A 22727-nucleotide genomic window follows, 5' to 3' on the forward strand; every position below is an offset into this window, starting at 1 on the left:
TCATTTTTCAAAACATAGGATTTGAACTTTCAATCTGCAATTGAGTAAATTTCGGTTTTTCGGGGGGGGGGGGGGGTGTGGTTAGAATAGCAATAATTTCTGGATACCGGAAAATATGAGAAAAATCACTGATGCTACATTATTGAAAAATTAGAGTCGAAGCATCGTAGAAAATCAGCAAAAAATCTCTCATGCAAAAATACTAATTCATTTTAAAACGCACAAAAAAGTAATTTTAAAAACGGCGAAAAATCAACAAACAAAACACTAAATATCAGTGAAAAAATTGAAGAAAAACACTGAATCTGTAATGAAAAAAAATGATCATGAGAACTGAAAAAAAAACCGCTGAAACATCTGTGGAAAATTTCTTCAATTACTTTTAATCACTGAAAATTAGATTAAACATCAGTCAGAAATCAATTAAAAATAATAACAAAGGAAGATCACAGAAATATTGGTCACAAATCACGAGAAATCACACAACAGCAGAAAAAATCAGTGAAGCATCACTAAAACACCGAAGAATACCTACTTTGAAAGAAATCCCGAGAAGACAAAAAATACCAAAAATGATGGTGATAATAAATCAGTAAAAATTATCACTGAAACGCCAATAAAAATTCACCCAAAAAGTGGCACGCCAAAAACATCACTGAATATGATAACAATGAAAAAAGCTGAGATGTTACTGAAAATCAGTGAAATTCACACTGAAACATCATTGGAAAAAATAAGTGAAACACCGATGGAAAATCACTGGAACATTGGGGGAAAATATGAAAAAGAACACCTGATGCATTCATGAAAAATCATTGAAGGACCGATAACGAATCAGAGAAAATCATACTGAAATATCAGCAGAGAAAAATCAGCAAAACATAAGTGTTTCAGTGAAAAAAAATCATTGGAAGATTTTTAAAAATATGAAAAAAATTACTGATGTGATGATGATGATGATGATGAATTAATGAAACTTGAGTGAACTCAGAACTGGAAAAGTCACTGAAAATTATGGCAAGAAAATCTTTGAAAATCGCACTAAAACATCAGCCTATACCCATGAAAAATCATTGAGTGAAACATCAGTTTAAAAAAAACACTGAAATAACGATGAAAATCTTAATGTAAGATAAGAACAATCACTAAAAATCAGGTAAACATAAAAAAACACTGAAATATTAGGGAACAATTCAGTGAAAAATCACTGAAATATTGATGAAAATCCTAATGTAAGAAAAATCACTGAAAATCAGGTAAACATGAAAAAAAACCCACTGAAATATTAGCGAACAATTCAGTGAAAAATCACTGAAATATCGATGAAAATCTTAAAGAAAGAAAAATCACTGAAAATCAGGTAAACATAAAAAACACTGAAATATTAGCGAACAATCAAGTGAAAAATCACTGAAAATCAGGAAAACATCCAACAGAAATCACTGAAAAAATGACGACAGAAATTGCTTAAATATTGGCGAAAAATAAGTGAAAATCACACTGAAACATAAGCAGAAAAGATCAGTGAAATAATGTACTTATCAACAAAAACAAAAAAATAAAAAATTACTGAAACATTGATAAGACATCAAAGAAGAATATTCAATAAATGAAGAGAATCGATGATGAAAACATGAGTGAAAAATTATTAAAAAATCAGTGTGAAAGTGAAAAGTCTCTGAAAATATACAAACAAGAAATAATTGAAATTCTGATGAAAAATCAGTCAAAATGACACTGAAACATTGGCGGAGCAAATCAGTGAAACATCAGCAGAAAATCACTAAAACACTGAGGAGAAACATGTAAAAACTCGTCCAAAAAGCCCATGAAAAATACACCGAAAATCAGGGAAACACCAACCAATATAATCACTGAGAAAACTCAGGGAATCATGGAAGAAAAATCTCTGAAAATGAAAACCAGAAAAAAATCACTGAAATATTTACAAAAAATCAGTGAAAGTAAAACGTCAAAAGAATCACTAAAAAGTGAAAATTTAAGGAAACTTTTTCTTAAATCACTGAAAATGAGAATGATTTACTGAAATTCTCAAGTGAAAAATCAGTGAAAGTCACACTGAAATATCAACAAAAGTCAGTGAAATTTCAACAAAAAATCAATAAAACTTAGAAAATTGGAGAAATATCATTGAAAAGTCACTGAAAATACAAAAGAAAAAAAATCATCAAAATCCTGATGAAAATCAGTGAAAATGGCATTAAAGAAAAATATAAAAGAACCTATTTGAGAAGCACATGAAGAATCACTAAAAATCAAAAAATGACCAAATGATGATCACTAAATCACTTTTTAAAAAAAAAAATCAGAGAAAAATCAAGAAACATCACTGAAAATAATAAGTAAAAATCTATATTACCAAAAATCACTGAGATACCGAATGATTAAAAAACAGTGAAAATTACATTCAAATATCGGCGAAAAAAAATCACTGAAAAATCAGTGAAAATCAGTAAAAATCTCACTGAAAATTTAATCTAAAAATCATAGAGATTTTGATGAAAGATCAGTGAAAATTGCACTGTAACATCGGTGAAAAAAGATCAGGGAAAGAAACATCAGAGGCAACAGTCAGTGAAAACTACATTGATCAAAACATCATGACAGAAAAAAAAATCAGTGATGAAACATCAATGAAACATGAATGAGAAATAACTAAAAGTACCTAATGATGATTTTTTTCAAAATCACTGAAATACTAAGTAGTGAATAATTGGTGAATATTTCAGTGAAACATCAGAAGAGAAAAAAATCAGTGAATCGCCAGTGCTGAAATATTGGAGCAAAAGTGAAAAAAAAACTATCTCAATGATTATGAAAAATCAGTGAAATCTAGCGAACTCCCCAAAAATCAATGAAACGCCAGTGATTATTCACCAAAAATAATAATGAAACATCTGCCAAAGCATGGATCAAAAATCAGCGAAAACCTTTCAAGACGTCAGCAAAAAAAATCACTGATAAATCAGGGAAAATTTCATTGAAACATCTGGAAAAAAATCAGTGAAAGAAACATCAGGGGAGAAAATCGGTGAAACATACGTAAATAAAAAATCACTGAAATATTGGAGATAATTAGTGAAAACTTCAATTAAACATCGAATGAAACATCAGTGAACCATCAGATCATCGCTAGATCATTGATGCAAAATGAATAAAGAAAAAAAAACACTGAAACTACAATGAAAAATTACAAACAAAAAACAAAAAAAAATCAGTGAAATATAAGTGAAAAATCGCCCGAAATGATAATGAAACCTCAATGAGACATTGATGAAAAATCAGTAATAATTCTCCAATCATTAGGAAAAAAAACATCATTGATACATCAGTGAAAAATCATTTCTTCATATTGAAGAAGTGATGCTCCTCTTTCCAATTCCTCTCTTCGTCTCTTCCTCGCAATCCACGCAGATTGGAAAATCTGAGGTTTGAAGCAGGAACAATAAAAATTCAAGTACCTATTTAGTTCGAAATGTTCCTCCCAGTTTATCATAGAAGGAAATGGGAAGGGGAGGGAAGTGGATTCTAGGGTAGAAGTCCCTCTTCAGTCAAAACTTTCAGAATTTACCTCTTTTTTTTCTTTTTTTTTTTTTGTCAAAAAATGAGCATTTTTGTAGAACACATAAATTTTTGAAAATGAAGGTCACCCTCGCCATAGATTATGAAAACCTAATTTTGATCGAACGACTCGCAGAAGGAAAGTAATGTACTGAAAGTGGCGGTGATCTTTGCAAGCGAATATTTTTTTACAAGAAGAAAAAAAATGAATATTGTCGAAGGAATCCTTTCCATCGAATTCTTTTTCCCACATTTACATCTGAATCCTTCCTCAAAATTCTATCGTTTTTCGAAAAAAATTCCAATTGAGAGAAAATCCATCTGAATTTTCAGTACATTACTGCCTTCCTTCGACGAATCGTCTAGTCACATGTGTACATAATTTTTATTGTTTCTATCGATCAGCTCTACCAACTGATCAAATAAGGTGGAATGAAACCAAATCACGTCACCATAACGAAAGGTATAAGAAGAAGGGAGTTGTGACGAAGGAATTTCCTAAGTCGAGCTTCGAAGTCAGAACTAAAAATGATACATAGTTCAGTACTAAGTAAGATGCACCGGCAATCTAAACCTTCGATAAGCTCATTACGGTTTTTTAATTACGAAGCGTGAATTTCAGACCGGAAAATCGAACGAGGAAGCGTCTCTATTATTTCTGAGACCATCGAGATCGTTTGATTAAAATTCATTTCGATAGAATTTTGTATACGAAAAATGAAAAATTACGAAACACCACGTTACATAAAGAACATCTCGATAGATTATGTAAAAATATATCGATTGATGTGACGTTTAACGTGAGCAAAAATAGAATTTCGAATCGTTGTTCGTATATCGCATCGTAAACTTCAAAACATAATTTTATAGATTACACTGTGTCGGTAAATTACTTCGAAAATGGGTTCTAAATTCGGGGATTTTTTTAAATAGAACTTGTACGATTTGAATTATTGACGACCCTTCATTTCTCATACTACCTATAGACTTTACACTAAAGTATGGGAGTTTCGATATTTTAAAAATAATGGAACAAAAAAGACAAAAATATGCATCGAATTTGTCAAATTTCAGACAAAATGATTCCGAGAGAGAATTTCATTCGATAAAAAAAAATCCCAGATGAAATCCATAATAATTACCATCTTCCGAGGGATACACTTCAGAGTCGGCATCTTCTTGAGCATGATCAGAAGGCGAATCTCCCACATCGCTGCGTAAAAACAAAACAACACCACCATTAATATATCGAATTACTCGCTCATTTCAACACGTACGACTATAGGATATACTAACTTATCATCCGGCTCTCTCGATATGTATTTTTCGTAAACAATGCCGCCAATTTCGTGCGACGGGAAGATCTCATCGTTGAACAAGATGATGTTTTTGATCAGCTCGTTGACTTGGTTTTGATACTGGACTTGATCTTTATCTTCCGGAACCGGGACCAAAGTCGGCCCGAAACAAATGGCTAAATTATACGGATCCATCATGTTCTCGTCGCTGTACTCGGATAAATGATTCAAGAAAGCGAATATGTATCTCAAGAAGATGATCACCGGTCGAGGGAAACTCTGTACTAATTCGCGCATTCTAGATATAAACTCGTGTTTAGAATCGAGCTGAGCTAGTTGCATGAACTGTTCGAAGTAGATTATTGGAAACAGAGGTTCGCGTAGTTCGCGAAGGTATAATTTCAAAACGCCGGCTACCGAGTTGATGTCGGAAGCGTCGGTGACGTCGGCCAGCGGATCTTCGCCTCGTTCGAAGGCTTCCTTAAAATTATTTATTTCCAGTTGAGATCCAGATACTCTAAATATGCCTTGGTGATGTAAACCTGCGCGAAAAAAACAATCAAAATCAAAATTCATATCTAATATCGAATCAACGATTACGATTAGGATTAAATCGTCGATTAACTCACCGTATAAATTAATAACCCTAATACAACTCTTAATAATCAGCGGTATTTCTTGATTGGTGGCTTCTAAATATTCTTCCAAAGATCCGCCGAACAGCTTGGGCTGGCCATTGGTCTGCAATCGGCCGATACGTTTTCGACGCGGAGGCTTCGAAGCTGGAGGCTGCAGAAGACCCACACCTCCGGTCGCTTGCAGCTGTGAAAGTTCTCGGATAACCGAACGCGATTCGAGGATCGTGGACGGGGCCAACGATGGCGAAGCGTTCGAGGTGTTCGTAGACGATGACGAAAGGGACATCGCGCTGTCGACGAGCGTTTGTCTGATATGTTCGCGTTTAGCGTCTAATCTAGCGATACGACTAGTTCCCAGCAAATATTCGCGTAATTTCTGTAAAAAAAAATTGTTTAATTAAACAAGCAGCGACTTTGAGGAATACAGAATGGAACATATAAAATGAGTCTATAGATGCAATAATTTATGTTTCTAATACATCACTAATGAAATCTTACAAAGGAGGTATCTCAACAGACGGAAAAGGAAAGAAGAGGAGAAAGCCAAAGTTTGGTTACAATTCTTTCTCGATCACTCTAATCGACTGATGACGATTTTGAGGAGTTCTGAAGCCTCTATTGACAAACAATTTTCAATTGAAAGTTGATTCGAGCTGCTAAAGAGTTGAGTTTTAATTCCGAAATTTTATTCATCCTGCGATCTCCAATCGTGATTATCAAACGTATCTTTCAGTAAGTCAAGGGAGGGGGGCGAATATTGGGAAATTATCGACATTTCGAAGTTCCGGTCTTACTAGAATTTGAAAAAATCAAATTTGAATTTTGGTAAAAGTTCAATTTTTCATGACAAAAAATATAAAAATTCAAAATTACCATTAAAAATTTATTCAAAAACAAAAAAAACGAGGATGTCTTCAGCACTTTTTGTTTTTAAGAATTCAAATGTCTAAATCAGAACAACAGATAGGGAGGGGAAGGGTCGGTGAAAAGTTGGAAATCGGAACCAAAATTTAAAAAGGTGAAGTAAAGTGTTGAATGAATTTTTATCAATTTGAAAATGCTTATTGTTCGAATGTTGGATTATTTTTCTGTTTTGGATCTTTGAAGTACCCCCCCCCCTTCCTCCCTAGAGACTTTGAAAGTGATCAAAATGGCGAAAAATTGAAAATGAAACGTAATATGTAGCTTGTTATAGGTTTTCAGCCTTCAGGTTTTCAGAGGGGCTGAGTTCGAATATCCAGTCGATGTTTTGGATACGATCTGTTTAGTGCCCTGTCTAACTACGTTCTTCTTTCCCTCCCAATACCTCCCTAGATCTCCATTTTGGAAAAATTTGAGTGACTGAGGGATGGTCAAAATTCTTGAAAATAAAGAATACAATTTTGGGCATCATTTTTTAGAATTTTAGGATCTTGAGGGTGCTATGTTCGAAAATTGGCTCGTTTTTCCCCTCTAAATCCATGTTTCTTGCATCCAGAAATTCCCTCTCACCACTGCCAGTTCTTTAGAAAATACTGAAAAATATCAGAAATGAAGAGTGATATTCCAAAACTCGCTTTGTCCATTTTTATCAAAGTTGGGTTTTTCAGCGGTACCTGGTAGATGAAGTAGTAACTCACATTCCTACATCATCAACCTACCAAAATGAGGTGTTAAACTCACCTAAATAGCCAATTCACTAAAAATTAAAAAAAAAATAATGTTCCAAAACGGGCTTAGTCCATTTTTATTGAAATTTTTTTCAGCAGTATTTAGTGGATGAAATGTATACCTACACTCCTACATCATAAATCCACCCAAATAAAGTGCTAAACTCGCCTAAAAAGCCAATTTACCCGTTTAAAGGGAAACTGTTTTTCCTCTCTCCTGAAAAGTTGTGAAAATGGACAAAGCGAGTTTTGGAATATCACTCTTCAAATAGATCCTTCAGCTCTCCAATTTTGAGAAAAAATTGCAAAAAGTGTAAAAATATGCAGTAGCAAGTCCATTTATACTTCAAAGGTCATTTCATTTTTTTCGATTTTTTTTAAAGATCACTTGCAAAAGTTTCACCATGTTACTGTAATTTTTCTACTTTTTTTTTCAAAATTTGGCAGGGTGGGAGGTTGAAGGGGTCAAATCTAATAAAGAATCCATTTTAAAATTCAACAATAAATTTTTCTGCTGGATTTCGTTGGAAAAAATGTCTGAAAAAATCATTCTAATGATTGGATTTCCCCCCCTCCCCCGATTTTGGATTTCTGTTCATTCGGATTCAGAACTGGTCCCTTAAAAATTCTGCCTTGTTGGATTCGGAAAAAGTTCCTCAGAGTGGAAAAAAGGAAAAAATAAGATGGAAAATTTGAGATCCACCGAAAAATTTTTCACGAGTTGAATTCGGAAAAAATCCAAACACAATTCAATTGGTCTAACAAAAAAAAATGAAAAAATTCGTTTTCATTTTTTTTTCTGCATTTTGAAAAATTGTTTTGCTAGGAGCTTTCATTTTTGGTGAATAGACTAATTTTGGTGAATAGACTTTCAGCTTCTGGAGTAATCTCTAGATAATCTGGTAACTTTTTTCACTAAACAGGGTTCACCGAAGTCACTGAAATAATTTAAGAATTCGTTATTCTATCTGATATTTTTTGGTGGCAACGAGGTAACTTCTTTTGGTTGGGGGGGGGGGGAGGGGGTGGTGAAAAACTGAGCATTTTTTTCCTGTAAATTCAAGAAGAAAATTGAAAATTTGCTGGAGGCTCAAAAGTGATGAAACTGGTGATTTTGATCTTAGAAAGTCAATGTTGGATTAATAGACAAATTAGCATAAATTTTTTTAGATTCCAGCTATTTTTGTAACTTGAAATTTCGTTTAAAAAAATCACCTTGGAGGCAGCTGGAATTCGCTGGAGGGACGGATTTTCGAATCAAACCTTTAAATGAGAATAAAATTTTGAGCAGCCCGAATCAATTTTTATATCTTTGGTAAAATTATGGAAATTTTGAAGACCACACAGGTTTGCTGGAAAAATTGAAATTTGATATAGGAAATGAGAGGTCAAGGGTCAATTTTCAATAGATTTTTGGATCGAGAATTTCAAAGACATGATGAAGTTTAATTTTCAGCAACGCGAATTAATTTCAAAGTTTTCGATAACATTTTAAAAATTTCTGGAGAAAATCGAAATTCTGCTAGAGACTCCAGATCGACTGGAAATGATGAAATTTGATTTTGAAACGGTTGATGCATGTTGGATCAAGAAATAAATTTTCATGAGATTTTTTGAATTTTAGCCATTTTTGGAACTTTGGCAATTTGGCATCTGGTTAAAAATCGCATCAGTGACGGCTGAAATTTACTGGAACGGAAGATTTTTGGATTGGATCTCTCAGAGGCAGATGAAAAACAAATTTCAAGAGGCTCATCTTAATTACCACAAGTCGAGCAGAAGTTTTGAAAATTTATAGAAGAAGTAAAAATTTTACTGGAGGCTTCAGATCAGTTGAAAAAAAAATGAAATTTGATCTCGAGAGGTTGGTATTGGGTCGAGGGGAAAATTTCATCAGATTTTTCGTTCAGAAATCTCATTTAATACGATCAAATTTAATTTTTAGCGACCCATCAATTCTCAAAAGTACATATTTTTAAAAAAATTGCAGAAAAAAAATCGAAATTTTGCTGGAGATTCCAGATTGGCTGGAGGTGATGAATTTGACGTTAAAAACTTCAAAAAAGAGAGAAAATCAAAGTTTAAGCAATTAAAATCAATTTCATCGTTCTCTACAGCATTTTGAAGAATTGTACGAAAATCCAAAACCCTGCTGGAGAGTCCAGGTTGACTGAAAATTGATGAAATTCCGTTCTAGGAAGTCAATACTGAATCAGGGACAAATATTCATCAGATTTGGGGATAAAGAGTCTCAAAACTTCAATATCAATTCAAACATCTTCTCTAACCATGAAAAAAATAACAGAAATCTTTCCAAAAACTCCAGATCAGCTGAAAAAATTTCCTAAAAATCCTCAACTACCTGAAATTTTCAATTTCACCTCGCAGCTAAAAATTCACCCACTTCCTGGTCCCTAGTCCAATTCTCATTTCAAAAACACCAACTCACCCCTAAATAAAATTCTTCGGTCTCGTGTCGATCAGCTCTCTTCTTGAGACTAACCGTCTCCGGTGGTTTACTCGCCGGCACAGCGTTATCTCCGAAGTACGTGCTACAATCGTAATCCTTAGCCGTCAGCATTTCCAATAACGTCGACTCAGCAGTCTCCAAAGTCTTCCACACTTCATCCGATTCGGTCCTCAGGGTAGTCAATCGTAGTTTCAATTGATACAAACGATTTTCTAGATCAGCGCAGAGTAATTTTTGTAACTCCGGTTCCGCTGTCTGAAATGAAAAAGAAAGAAAAAAATACGTAAGTAAATAAAACAAAATACACACAAAAAAAAAACCTCGAGTAATTAAAAATATTTATCGTTTTTTTCTTTTCTCATCACATTTCGTTTCTATTCAAAAACTCATACTGTGTACGTAATACTGATACACAATTACAATAATAATATAGACTCGGGTAAATATAAAAACAGGAAATAATAAAGAATCAGAAAAAAAAAATGCAAGAATGAAAGAATGAAAGAAAGAACGAAAGAAAGAAAGAAACTGACTTTAAAGTCATACTCGCGAGAATAGTCGTTACAAATAGTAATAAACATTCGAACATTTATAACTTCTAACAATAATAAATTCGCGCATACAACTCTTAACATTTATGAGCATTTACTCGAAAATAATACGAGCTTTTGCTCGCTTTATTAATATTCGTCTTTCTCACTCACCCCTCCTCCGCTCCCCCTTTTTTTCAACATACACGAGTAGGTACCTAGTAAGTATAAGTACGTATACTCTACAATTTATACTCGTATAATCTATACGGTTAATACGTGTACTGGCATAATATATACGAGTAATTGCGCCGCTCAGCTCCGCCGAGCCAAACCAACCTCATCTTTTTGTCCTTGAAATTCGAATTTCTTCGGTACCATAAACGCCGAATGGTTGAACTCCAAGAAACGCTGCTTATCGTGTCTGGAGTCCATGCTATTTATAATACTACTCAGAGCATCGGTACCAGTTTGCAGCGATTTTATACGTCCTTCTTCGGCCGTCGTATGCATGTATAGGCTACGTTTTATGCACTGGTGAAATCCGAAATCCATGCAGTCGATCAGGTCGGAAATGTCGTCGACGAAGTATTTATGTATGGTCGCGTTCGCCGATTCTAAACACAGGATGTATTCGTTTTTCGATTTCAACGCTTTCAGCTTCGCGTCGAAGTATTTGTTTTTTCTCTGCAAGAAAAAAAATCAAAAAATAAATGATTAGAAAATTCATTTTACGAAAAATATAACAGTTTAAATTTTCAATTCCAACAACCCTCCTCACAAATGATCATTCTGATCAAAAAAAGATGTCAAAAACCAAAATTCAAATTCAACACCTACAAATTTGGATTAACATGTTTCGACGAAGGAGAAAAAAAGATCAGAAAAAATTACGAAAATGGTCCTCTTGGATTCATAGATTTTTTCAACCTTTTAGAACATTCCCATTGAGGGAGAAAGGGTCGAAAGTACCATGTACAAATCTACTCACTTTCTGAACTTCTTTGCCGATCAACTTGTATTTCTTGGATCGTTCCAGTTTCTCTTTCGGAGCACCCTGTTCCATCTTGAGTCTTTGATTTTCAGCCAATCTTAATTTAGATTCGGCCTGTCTGCATTCAGTCTGATAAGCGTGATGTGTTTTCATCGTCGTATGTAGTTCGTGCAACGTTCGCAGAATTTCCTCTTGCATTTCTAATCCGATTTCTCGACACTAAAAAAGAGCGAAACACAGCGTAATTTAAAAATTGATACAATTAATCTAGATTCAAGACAAATAATCAACAAAGAAAAAAAAATAAAAGGAGAAAAATTGACACAATTAATCTAGATTCAAGACAAATAATCAACAAAGAAAAAAAAATAAAAGGAGAAAAATTGACTATTTTTTCGAGAACTGATTCTCTCATTGACTTTCCCTGGTTTTCGAGGCCAATTTTCCAGATCCAACTACCTACTCATAAAACAGCAAGAGTACAAAGGAGGAGTGGTCAAATTTTTTCAACCATCGTAGCAAAAAATTTTATAATGTAATTAATCCACGAACTTTTACAGCATGGGTTCGGGGCGAAAGGGACGAAGGAGGGGCAAAGACAATTTCAAGCAGTTTTGTTAAAAAACAAACTTTTTTGTAAAACAGGGTAAAAAGAAGCACCTTGGAAGACCCCCCCCCCCCCCACCAAATTAATTTTTACAAAATTGTCAAAAAAAGAGCTTCAAAAATTTATAATTTTTAAAAGAAACAAAAAAATAATCAAGAAAACACATCAAGCAATGGAAATGATCAATTGATTTTCATTGGCAAAATATTTAATTTTTTGCTAATATAAATTTGATTATTTTGACGTTTAAAAAAATGAAAAATTCCGAAAAATTGATTTTTATTCATTTTTCGCTCATTTGAAAATTCAAAGAAAAGAAGCACATTTGGGCAAAAAGACACTTTTTCTGACTGACTTTCTGGATTAGAAGGATTGTTTAGACAACCTGTAAGTACAAAAAAAAAACAAAACATTTTTGGTCAAAAACAGGAATTCAACAATTTTGGCAAAGGGAAGGACTTTTTGAAAATTAATTGGCAAAAAAGTGCTTCTTTTTGAATTCTTTTTTTTTTCAAGTAAAAATATTCAGCGATTTTGATAAAAAACGAGAATTCTTTTGAAAAAGAAAAAATATTGACAATTTTAGCCAAAAGTAGCAATTTTTGGGAAAAATTTATATTTTTTCGCACTTTTTGGTAATTTTTGCGAAATTTTGCAGAAATAGCAATACCTTGAAGATTTTGGAAAAAAACAGGATTTATTTGCAACTGAAACTTTTTTGCATTTTTTTGGTTAAAAAGCCGAATGCTTTGGTATCAAAAAACAACAAATTGTCAATTTTTTAAAAATTGAGAATCTTTTACAATTTTTGGCAACAAGCCAGATTTTTGGGTAAGTAATTTTTGACGGAAAAAATGATACGTTTTGGGTAATTTTTAAAAATACTTAAATGAAAATCTTCAGAAATTTTACTAAAAAACGAGAATTTTTGTCAAAAAGTAAGAATAATTTGACAATTTTAGCAAAAAGTAACAATTTTTTAGAAATATTAGTAAAAAATATACATTTTTTCGAACTTTATAGGAATGTTGGGTAACATTTGCTAAAAAAAGTATGATTTTGCAATTTTTCTAAAAAGCGAGATTTTTGGTCAATTTTGGTCCAAAAAACAAGAGTTTTACAATTTTAGCAAGATGCAGGACTTTTTCGCAACTGAAACTTTTTGACATTTTTTTTTTGTTAAAAAACGACACTTGAATAATTCTCGGGGGGAAAAAATTACGGCTTTTGGAATTTTTTGTAAAAAAAAACGACAAAATTTTCTGTCAATTATTGAAGATAAAGTTAAAATTGGTTAAATATTTTTTACAATGCTTAGCAAAAATCGAGAGTTTTGATGGAGAAAAAATCAGACTTTAATCAAACGATAATTTTTAGTAAAAAAAACAACCAAGACTTCTGCACAATTTTTTACATCGAAGAGAGAATTTTTTTTCTTTTTTTGACAAAAAGCGAAACTCTGACAACTTTAACGAAAAGAAGAGCTTTTTAGTAATTTCTGGCGAAATGCAGACTTTTTGGAATTCTTTTCAAAAAAGAACAATTTTCCCGATTTTGCTGATCATAAGTTAACAAGAATTTTTACAATTTTTGGCAAAACGCAAGCAGGACTCTTTGGCAAACAATTTTTGACAAAAAAAAACAAGTCTCAAAAAAAACAACTTTTTATGCTAATTTTTGGAAATTATTTCTGGCCAAAAAACGAGATTTTTGAGTGTTCTTGTTTTAAAAAACGTGAGATTATTTTAGTAATTTTTTTTAAACAAGATTTTTTGTCAATTTTTCGCAAAAAGTATTAAGATTTGGAAATTTTAGCAAAAAGTGGATTCTTTGACACGAGATTTTTAGGTAATTTTTGGCCAAAAAATGAAACTTTTAGATCATTTTGGGAACAAAATCAAGACTTTTTAGCAAAGGCAGATTGACAATTTTATTGAAAGCAGGACTCTCTGGCAAACAATTTTTGCCAAAAAACTGAAAACACAACTTTTTATGCTAATTTTTGGAAATTATTTCTGGCAAGAAAAATGAGATTTTTGAGTGTTATTGTTTGAAAGAACGTGAGATTATTTGGTATTTTTTTTTAAACATGCATTTTTTGTCAATTTTTGGCAAAAAGGAAGATATTGCAAACTTTAGCAAAAAACTAGACTTTTTGACATATTCCTAGCATTGGTAAAAAGAATGATACTTTTTCACAATTTTTGCCGAAAAACCGAGATTTTGAGGAGATTTTTGGCAAAAAAATGAGACTTATGGGTAATTTTTGGAACAAAATAATGATTTTCCAGCAAAAAACCAGGCTCTGTAAACGTAAAACTGACCGAATTCGAGCCCTGGACTCTTTTTTCAAGAACTAAATTTTCTCATGAAAATGGACAAACTTGAAAGATTGTACGTACCTACCACAAAAAAATAACAACTCGAAAAACAATAATATTCAATTTTTTGTGTTTCTTTTTTAGATCTGTTGGGGGGGGGGGGGCTCTAACGGGAGTCAATTTCAAGTAGAGACAAGGAGTTTTTTTTTTTTTCATGAACAACTTTGGAAAATAGGAAGGGTTGGGATGAATCAAAAAATAACAAATCGAAAAGCAAATGCACAATCTGAATTCAATTTGGTTCAAAATATTCGCAAATGGGCACCTTTTACGCTCGATCAAACTGACCAAACAGCAAAAAAGCAAAATATGCCCAATTCAATACGAGTTCTTTGGGTAGATGGAATCTCATCCTCTTCTCTCAATTTTAGGCTGTTGCTGTTCTGATGCTTCGCAACATGAACTTCCAACTATACCTCAACATTATTAATGCTTAAATACCTATTTTCTCCATTTCATCGTGATCAAAGCAGATAAGGAGGTGAATTACTTACTCTTTTATAAATTCTCTGCACATCTTCGACTACTTGCTGCAATCTGCTCACTAAATGAGTGGAATACACCTCGCTGAGGGCTGCGTGATCTTTGCTGAGTGTTTTGGTCTGGCTAACCAATTGTTGCCAGCACGAATAGCTAGAAAACAACGGCCACGATTCACGCCTGAAAGCAACAAATAGATAGATACCATGTAGAAGATATAGGTGTAAGTCAGGCAAGTCGAGTATAAACTAAGGGAAAGGGTTAGGCTAGGTATAGTATCGTCGTTAACGTATGTACATATCGCATAAATATTATTCAATATATCGTCGTACTCGTATGTACATTCGAGTACACATATACGTAGGATGAAGGTATATACTCGTACAAATACCTACATTATTCCACATACACAAGTCAAATATACCAGTCGGTCGCGTGCTTCGGCTCGGTAAACTGTCCTGTACAGAGGCATCTGCTTATTTGGTGTCCTTGACAGAACGAGCGCGTCGTTTTATCGCTTAATCGTCGACGTGAACTCGTAAAATTCATCGCCATCGCCGCCCCGAAGAAGACGCCTCCGTTTGCGCCCGAGCCCGAGTTCGCTTCTTTTTTTTTAACACTCTTTTTACTCTCTTATATACTCGTATTCTCTTCATACCACATCGCGCAATTACACTCTATCGACATTTTATTATACCAATTATTGCGCTCGAAATCGTTTACACCGATCTCGAGGTTCGAAGAATCGCTCCCTCTACCTGCCTACCTTACCTACACCTACGGAGAAAATTACCTTAGAAGCTATTAGCTCAGCAACCACCACACGTGACACCTTAAGTATAGTATATCTATCTGGCCGCAGCAATACCCGCATAATTCCTGTACCTACTACGTGAGGCGCACGCTGCGAAAATAAAATACTTGAAAAAAGGTCAATGTCATTCAGAAAAGAGAAAAAAAAACTACTCATCTTCGTAGCAACAGATTAATGTGAATGTACCAAATGCCAGCATAAAACGACTTCAAAAGTTGGCCGAACCGATTCAAGGATTTTTAATACTCATTGCAGATGAGAGGGTTGTTTTGCCTCTATGATATGGTTGTGTATCTTGTATGTATGTACATGCGACAACGAACTCATCTTATCGAGAAGACCGGTCTAGCTTGGGTCTTACCATAAATACAAATCACCGTCAAGTAGATGAACAAGAAGAACACCAACAAGACGGACTAACATACTGACACCGATACATCTGCTCCTATGAAATCGAGATTTTTTTAAATCACGTCATCGTGGTTGGTAGTTCGTTTTCCACCAGTACCTCTGAATGACGTCTAACTTTTAGGTAATGAGAGGAAATTTGAATATTTTTAGGAGGTTCTGAACTATGAGACGAACAGCTAGGAAAAGGGAAAGAAAAATGATCAGGCAAACGCTCAAATCCTGATTTCCAGCATTTCACATCGAGATGAAATTTAATTTCTGTCTTGAACAAATAAAATTACAATGCCACAAATACGAATCACTGAATAGACATTTTTTCAACGATAAATTGAAAATGAATTCAAATGCCCACTTTTTGACAAAAACGTGTTTAAAATGAAAAAGTTAAAGTCAAATTGAGAAAAAAAAAATATTTTGAAGCATAAAATTGAGATTCGCTACATTTGATGCTCATCATTTTTTATGCTTTTTCAATAGGTACCTGAGGTATAGTTGAAGTGGCGAATTGAATCAAGGAGGGGATTAAAAACTTGAAACGAAATTGGGAATTCTGAAAATGACGCCGAAAAAATGACAAAAAATTAAAAAACCCTGTGAGTGGAATAAAAAACTGAAAAATTTTGAAAATTACATCAAGATCCGAAAATAGAATCAAAAACTTATCATTCAAATTGAAAAACTGAAATTGAAATTGAAAATTTCAAAAATTGAATCCGAAACATGAATTAGATTGAAAACTTTGAAAATGAAATCAAAAACTGGAAATATAAATTACAAATGGGAAATTTAAAAATTCAAACCTGGTAATAGACTTGAAAAATTAAAATCAAATAATTCATCAGAAACATAAAGTAAAATAGAAAACTTTGAAATCAAAAACTAAAAAAGAACACTACAAAATAAAATCTAGGAATAAAATCAAAAAATTAAAATTGAATTAAAAACTCTGAAAACTGTAAAAAAAATCAAAAATTGATCATTAAAATTAAAAAACTGAAACTAAAAATGAAATTTTGAATACTTAATCAGAAACATGAAGTCAAGTTGAAAACTTTGAAATAAAATCAAAAACTGAAAATAAAAATTGAAAATGAATCAAATTGAAAATTTAGAAAATAAAAATTTGGGAATAGAATCAAAAACTGATCATTAAAATTGAAAAATTGAAACTATGAAGTCGAAAATTCTGAGTATTTAATCAGAAAAATGAAGTCAAATTAAAAACCTTGAAAAAAAAACCAAAATCTGAAAATTAGAAATGAAAATGAAAAAAATTGAAAATATCTATAGAAAATAAAATTTGGTTTAAAAATTTGAACATTGATTTAATTAAAAACATGAAAATGAAATTTAAAACTTCAAAAATGAAATCAAAAACTGAAAATAAAATTGAAAATAAAAAAAGGCTAAAACGAACTGAAAATGAAGCATACAAATTTTGAAAATAACATGAAGAACTGAAAACTGCATCAAAAATTGATAATTAAAATTGATAAAACTAAAAATGAATTTTTAAGCATTAAATCAAAAACTGAAAGTGAAAATTTAAAATTGAAAATTCAGAAAATGAAATCAAAAAATGAAAATTGAATTGAAAACTTTGAAAATTGTAAAGAAAATCAAAACTTGATAGGAAATTAATTATATTAGGTAGGTACATTAGAAACTGAAAACAAAACTGATAATTCTAAACATCAACTCAAAAACATGAAAAAATCTTGAAAGCTTTGCAAAATTAAACTACAAAACTGAAAATCAAACCGAAAATTCTGAAAATGAAATTTAAAATGAAACAAACAAAATTCAAAATTCTGAAAATCAAATCGAAAAATATACCTTCAAAAAAATCCAAAAGAATAAAAATTTACCGAAATTGGCTTTTTGGATTAAAATAAGCTCATTCTGTTGTAGGTAATTATTTTTTTTTAAATCAAAAATTTCTCAAAAAAAATTATTTCTTGATGATTTTGAAAAAATGTTGAAAAAAAAATCCCAGAAATTAACGTACTTTGTCTGATGAAATAAAAGAAATAAAAGTTAAAAAATGATTTAAAATATTCTTTAATAGAAGTATTCACATTCGAATCCCTTCAAAAAAAATTTCTCTTGAAATAATTTCACAATAATTATTAAGTATGTACTTTTTACTTGAATTAAGTGAATCAAATTTTGAAAAAAATCAAAAAATTTTCTATTCTCTTCCTTCACAATTTTGCTTTCAAAGTAAACGTCCCCCCCCCCCGGCCACTCATGCAATCGGCTTCCACAGACCTCACAAGAAAATAAATCAAAACAATGAACTGATAATGAATTTTCGATGAAAATTGCGGAACTATGGTATTGAGCTGGATTCAGAACTGTTTTGTTTTTTAGTGTTCTAAGCACTCTGTTGAAATATATTCTCAAAAAGAAATTTTTTCAACATTGACATTGAATTTAACATTCAAATTCATTTCCGCAATTGACCAAAGATTTTGAAATTTCAAAAAAAAATCAAAAGTGATAATTTTTGCCCATCCTTCCTCTTCAAATACAGTAGGTACATGGAAAATACATAGAAGAGCTGGAAATGGAAAATATTAATAACCTCCAAAGAGGAGCTCCCAAAATTCAACTTGGAAAAAGTTCCTCAAATAGTGAAAAACAGGGAGAAATGTGAATTTTCAACAAAAAAAAATCACAAAACAATTGGCACATACCTAGTTTTGGCAATTTTTCTCTAAAAAGCTAAACAAAAATTGTTTTTTTTTTGGTTAAAATTTAGGATGAAAAATGAACGTTCCTCTCTCCAACAATTTGCAATTCTGAGCTTTCGGAGAAAATGTTCAAAGACTATGTTCTAAATATCAAAGAAGCTAGAAATATGCTCATAACCCCCTCCCCCCTCTCCATCCCTCACATACAATTTTTTTTTTAAATAAAAAAGAACTAAGAATTGAAGGTCTCTTTTCAATGGTTTGATCAAAATCCCCCCTTCTAACCCTTGCCCTTCCTTCAACAGAGTATAATCTATACAGCTTGAGAAACGTGGGTGTTTTGAATACGTTATTTAGTGATTTCAACTTTCTAATCCTTTCCTCTCCTTCAGTAAGTTTTTTGCTTCGACTGAGCAATTTACATTTACGTTTGATTTATTATCCTTTAATTTAAACTGCATCCTCCTTGAGAATGACATACAAAATCTAAAAAGTCTGACTAGATTCTTATAGACAGCTTGCTACGCAGGTATTTTATCTTCTTCTGGAAGATTTCACCTCAATTAAGACTTTTTTATTTATTCGACGAAAAAAAAAAATGAAAACCTAAAATTACGAAACATCTAATAATTAATGAATATTCATAAATTATTTCCGCAACCGATCGATTAAAAAAATTGCTTCTTAAATAATTTTGTAACCAAAAACATACCAAATATGCTGGTCCGGGTCTCATTTAGATGGCACGTAATCGTCTCAAAGTAAGTACAAAATATTTGCAAAAAAAATAAAAAATAAATAAGAACCCATTAAGTTGGTCTAATCTCGAAGAGACATCTGCTTTTTTGGCGAAGCAAAACATACGAAAAACACCACAGTGTCAACCTTCGATCGGGTTAATGTTATTGTAAGTTATGGTACCTTTAATTTCGCCAAATTAATTAACATGCAGATTAAACCGAGTTTATCAATTACTAAACGGGTAATTAAATCTTACTACTGGGGCGTCGCGTCGCGTCTCGAGTCTCCAGACTCAAGACTGCCACCGTCCTCCCTCCTACGTCAGTCGCTCATCGTTACCTCGTGAATAATAATACTATATACGAGTAAGAGTAGGTGATTTGAATTGAGACCAAAAAAAAAGCAAACCAATTCGCGTGAGCTTGGTAATTAGTAAGGTAGCAATATTGAAATGGTATCGAAAGTAGGTACGTGAATCTTATCGACTCGAGTCTGATTTGTAAAGTACCTCGATGGCATGGCTCGCATCTCTCTCTCGCTCTTTCTTTCAGCATCGATGACCGTTATCAATAAATAAATATCGGCGACCGTGTCACGCTGTCGCGCAGCAGTTATTAACACGTCATTAAAAAAAAACAACGTCGCTGCCGCCGCTGCCACGGTCGTATAACCGCGAATAATATTAACGAACGAGAAAATATGTATTATATCGTAAAAACTTGCAGCCCAACGCTTGAATATCACGCTGCATGGTGATAAAAATATCAACTCAATCGTAATACATCTTTTTCACACCCTTGGGAGTTGGGATATCCCATGGTTCTCTTTCCTAGACATTTTGACTCCAGTAAACAGATAGTTCTTCATGCTAAAGTATACATATTTTAATTTTAATTTCAATACTGAAATTTTATTTTATTTCTATTTCTTTTATTTTTTTTTTTATTAATTCATTCATTCATTCATTTATTCACCCAGTCTTTCCATCTTTTTGTCTTTCTTTCTTTCTTCCTTCCATTCATTCTTTTCCAAAATCAAACAATCAGAAGTTAAAACACCAGTGGTTGAGTCAGACACTGTTTTTCAAAATCACGGCTCCTCTACTGGAGTGGGAGTTCTGTAGTGGCTCTCTACATATAAGAAATACATGGCCCCTCATTCTAAAGTTACCAGAAATCTTTGTTATTATTTTCTGTAGTCATTCTTTGTTATCAAATCTACACTACAATTCAACGATATCATCATTTCTTTTCATTTTTCCAATATTGTGGAAACCATTACGATTTACAGTATGTGAGAACTTTGTACAAAATTGGAAAACTCACTAATATGAGTACAGAAGCCAGGAGATTACAAATCGACGTATTAGGAACAAGCGAGACCTAATGGACTGGAACAGTAGAAACTGGGCAGATAAAGATTATGAAATGATTTACACCGGAAAAGACACACATTAATACATACCAGAATTAGCGATAAAATCAGTGCCACAATTCCAAAATCAGAGAGGATGATATTTGTGAGATGGGAGGTCAAGCTGAAACCAATTGTGATGATTCAAGTTTATGCACCCAACAGCAGAAAGCAGTACAGCAGAAATCAACAACTTCTACAACGACCTATAGAAGAAGCGACGAGCTGCTCAAAAAACAACGATGTTGTGTTTTTGATGGGAGACTTCAATGCCAAAGTTGGGAACGATCATGACAGCTAAGTTGAGGGGAGGTACGCACTTGGAGAGCAGAACAAAAGAGTCAAAATGCTTGTAGAGTTTGCAGAAAGACACGATCTAGTAATATGCAATACCTGGTTCAAACACAGCATGCAAGAAGATAATACACATGGGTTAGTCCTGGAGATCGAGTCAGAAACCAGATACACTACATACTTGTAAAAGAAAGATTCAAGAGCACAGTGAAGAATCTTGTCATACATATCCTGGTGCTAACTGTAACTCTGACCCTAAGCTATTGGCTGCAAAATGTCAGATAGTCATAAAGAGCCAGGAGAAGAGCAAAGAATAACACCAACAACTTGACATTGCAAAAATCAAATCAAAGCACGTGCAAAAGAAATTCCAAAAAGAGGAAGAAGAACAAGGTATCGAAGAAAAGTGGCAAGAATGGAAGCAAAAGGTTAAAACAGCAACAGAAAAGTCTATTCCACTCAAAGAAAAAAGAAAACTCAAACCAAGGTAAATAAATACCATCGTAATAGGTAGTCTGGATTGGTGCTTGTGTTAGTGCGCGTTGCGTTTGTGTTGAATTGTGACGTCAGTGGTTCTAGAAAATCCACAACTCTTATATTGTACAGTGTAGCTACTTTTTACTACTTTGAGCTTTATTAACTTTTGAACAGCAAGTGCTAGCGCTTTGGGTTGAAAACTATTCAAAAGAGGATAAAATGCTGAACATTTTGGTTAAATAAAATACCTATGTGTCCACTGAAAATTTCGTGTAATTTTAATTTACAGTGGGATTTTTATCGCGAGTGGCCACTTTTTACAACTTTGAGCTTTAAAAACTTTTGAACAGTAAACGCTAGCATTTTCGGTAAGAACCCATTTGAAAGAGGATAAAAATCTGAACATTTTGATGTATTAAAATACCTATGTGTCCAGTGAAAATTTCGCGTAATTTCAATTTTAAAGTTGGATTTTTAGTTTTACTGCAAGGGCTTCTTTTTGCAACTTTTTAGCTTTAAAAACTTTTGAACGGTAAATGCTAGCGCTTTCAATAAACAACCATTTGAAAGAGCATTAAATTCTGAACATTTTGACCTATTAAAATACCTATGTGTTGATTGAAAATTTTGTGTAATTTTAATTTGAAGTTGTTTTTTACCGTGAAATTTGAAATGCGACGTGAAGTGATGAGAAACCAGAACCACTGACGTCACAATTCCACTCCCTACCGCAGCACCCGGTGTGTTATACAGTAATCCAGACTACCTATTACGATAGTATTTATTTACCTTGACTCAAACCATGGATGACTCAAGAGATACTGGATCTGATGGAAGAATGAAGAAAAGCAAACAGACCAAGTAGTGAATACACAGCACTAAATACCAAGATCATGGGAATGCGCAGAATGGCCAAAAATGAATGGTATGAGGAGAAGTGCTAAAAAATAGAAGAACTGGAGAAAAGGCACAACTCTAGAGAAATGCATACCAAAGTGAAGCAGATGATGGCTGCCCACAAAAAAAGGAGAAGTGGAATAGCATATGCGAAGAAAAGACAGAAAGTATTGTGTTACCAATCAAGAAACAGAAGAGGTCTGGATCAGCTATACATACAAGAACTGTATGGAGATGACACAAATGTCCGGCTTAAATGGAAGTTTCATCCACGGAGGAGGCACCATGAATTGAAATGTGGGAGCTGAGGAACGTGGTGTAGAGAGCCAGAAACCACAAAGCAGTGGGGAAAGAT

At 33.0% G+C, this 22727-nt stretch overlaps 1 protein-coding gene across 4 annotated transcripts in view; it reads right to left on the reverse strand.

Annotated features, from left to right (window-relative positions):
* LOC135843936 (SLIT-ROBO Rho GTPase-activating protein 1-like) overlaps positions 1 to 22727 on the reverse strand; it is a 253737-nt gene that overhangs the window by 7035 nt on the left and 223975 nt on the right. For all 4 annotated transcript variants that reach the window (XM_065361993.1, XM_065361994.1, XM_065361995.1 and 1 more), the window contains exons 3-9: positions 14644 to 14809; positions 11159 to 11380; positions 10507 to 10854; positions 9617 to 9892; positions 5510 to 5894; positions 4879 to 5422; positions 4725 to 4795 (exon numbers count right to left, since the gene is read on the reverse strand). In XM_065361993.1, coding sequence (XP_065218065.1) covers positions 4725 to 4795; positions 4879 to 5422; positions 5510 to 5894; positions 9617 to 9892; positions 10507 to 10854; positions 11159 to 11380; positions 14644 to 14809 — 2012 coding nt within the window. The remainder of the gene's footprint in view (positions 1 to 4724; positions 4796 to 4878; positions 5423 to 5509; positions 5895 to 9616; positions 9893 to 10506; positions 10855 to 11158; positions 11381 to 14643; positions 14810 to 22727) is intronic.

Source organism: Planococcus citri, chromosome 4, assembly GCF_950023065.1.
Source record: "Planococcus citri chromosome 4, ihPlaCitr1.1, whole genome shotgun sequence".
Taxonomy (NCBI): domain Eukaryota; kingdom Metazoa; phylum Arthropoda; class Insecta; order Hemiptera; family Pseudococcidae; genus Planococcus; species Planococcus citri.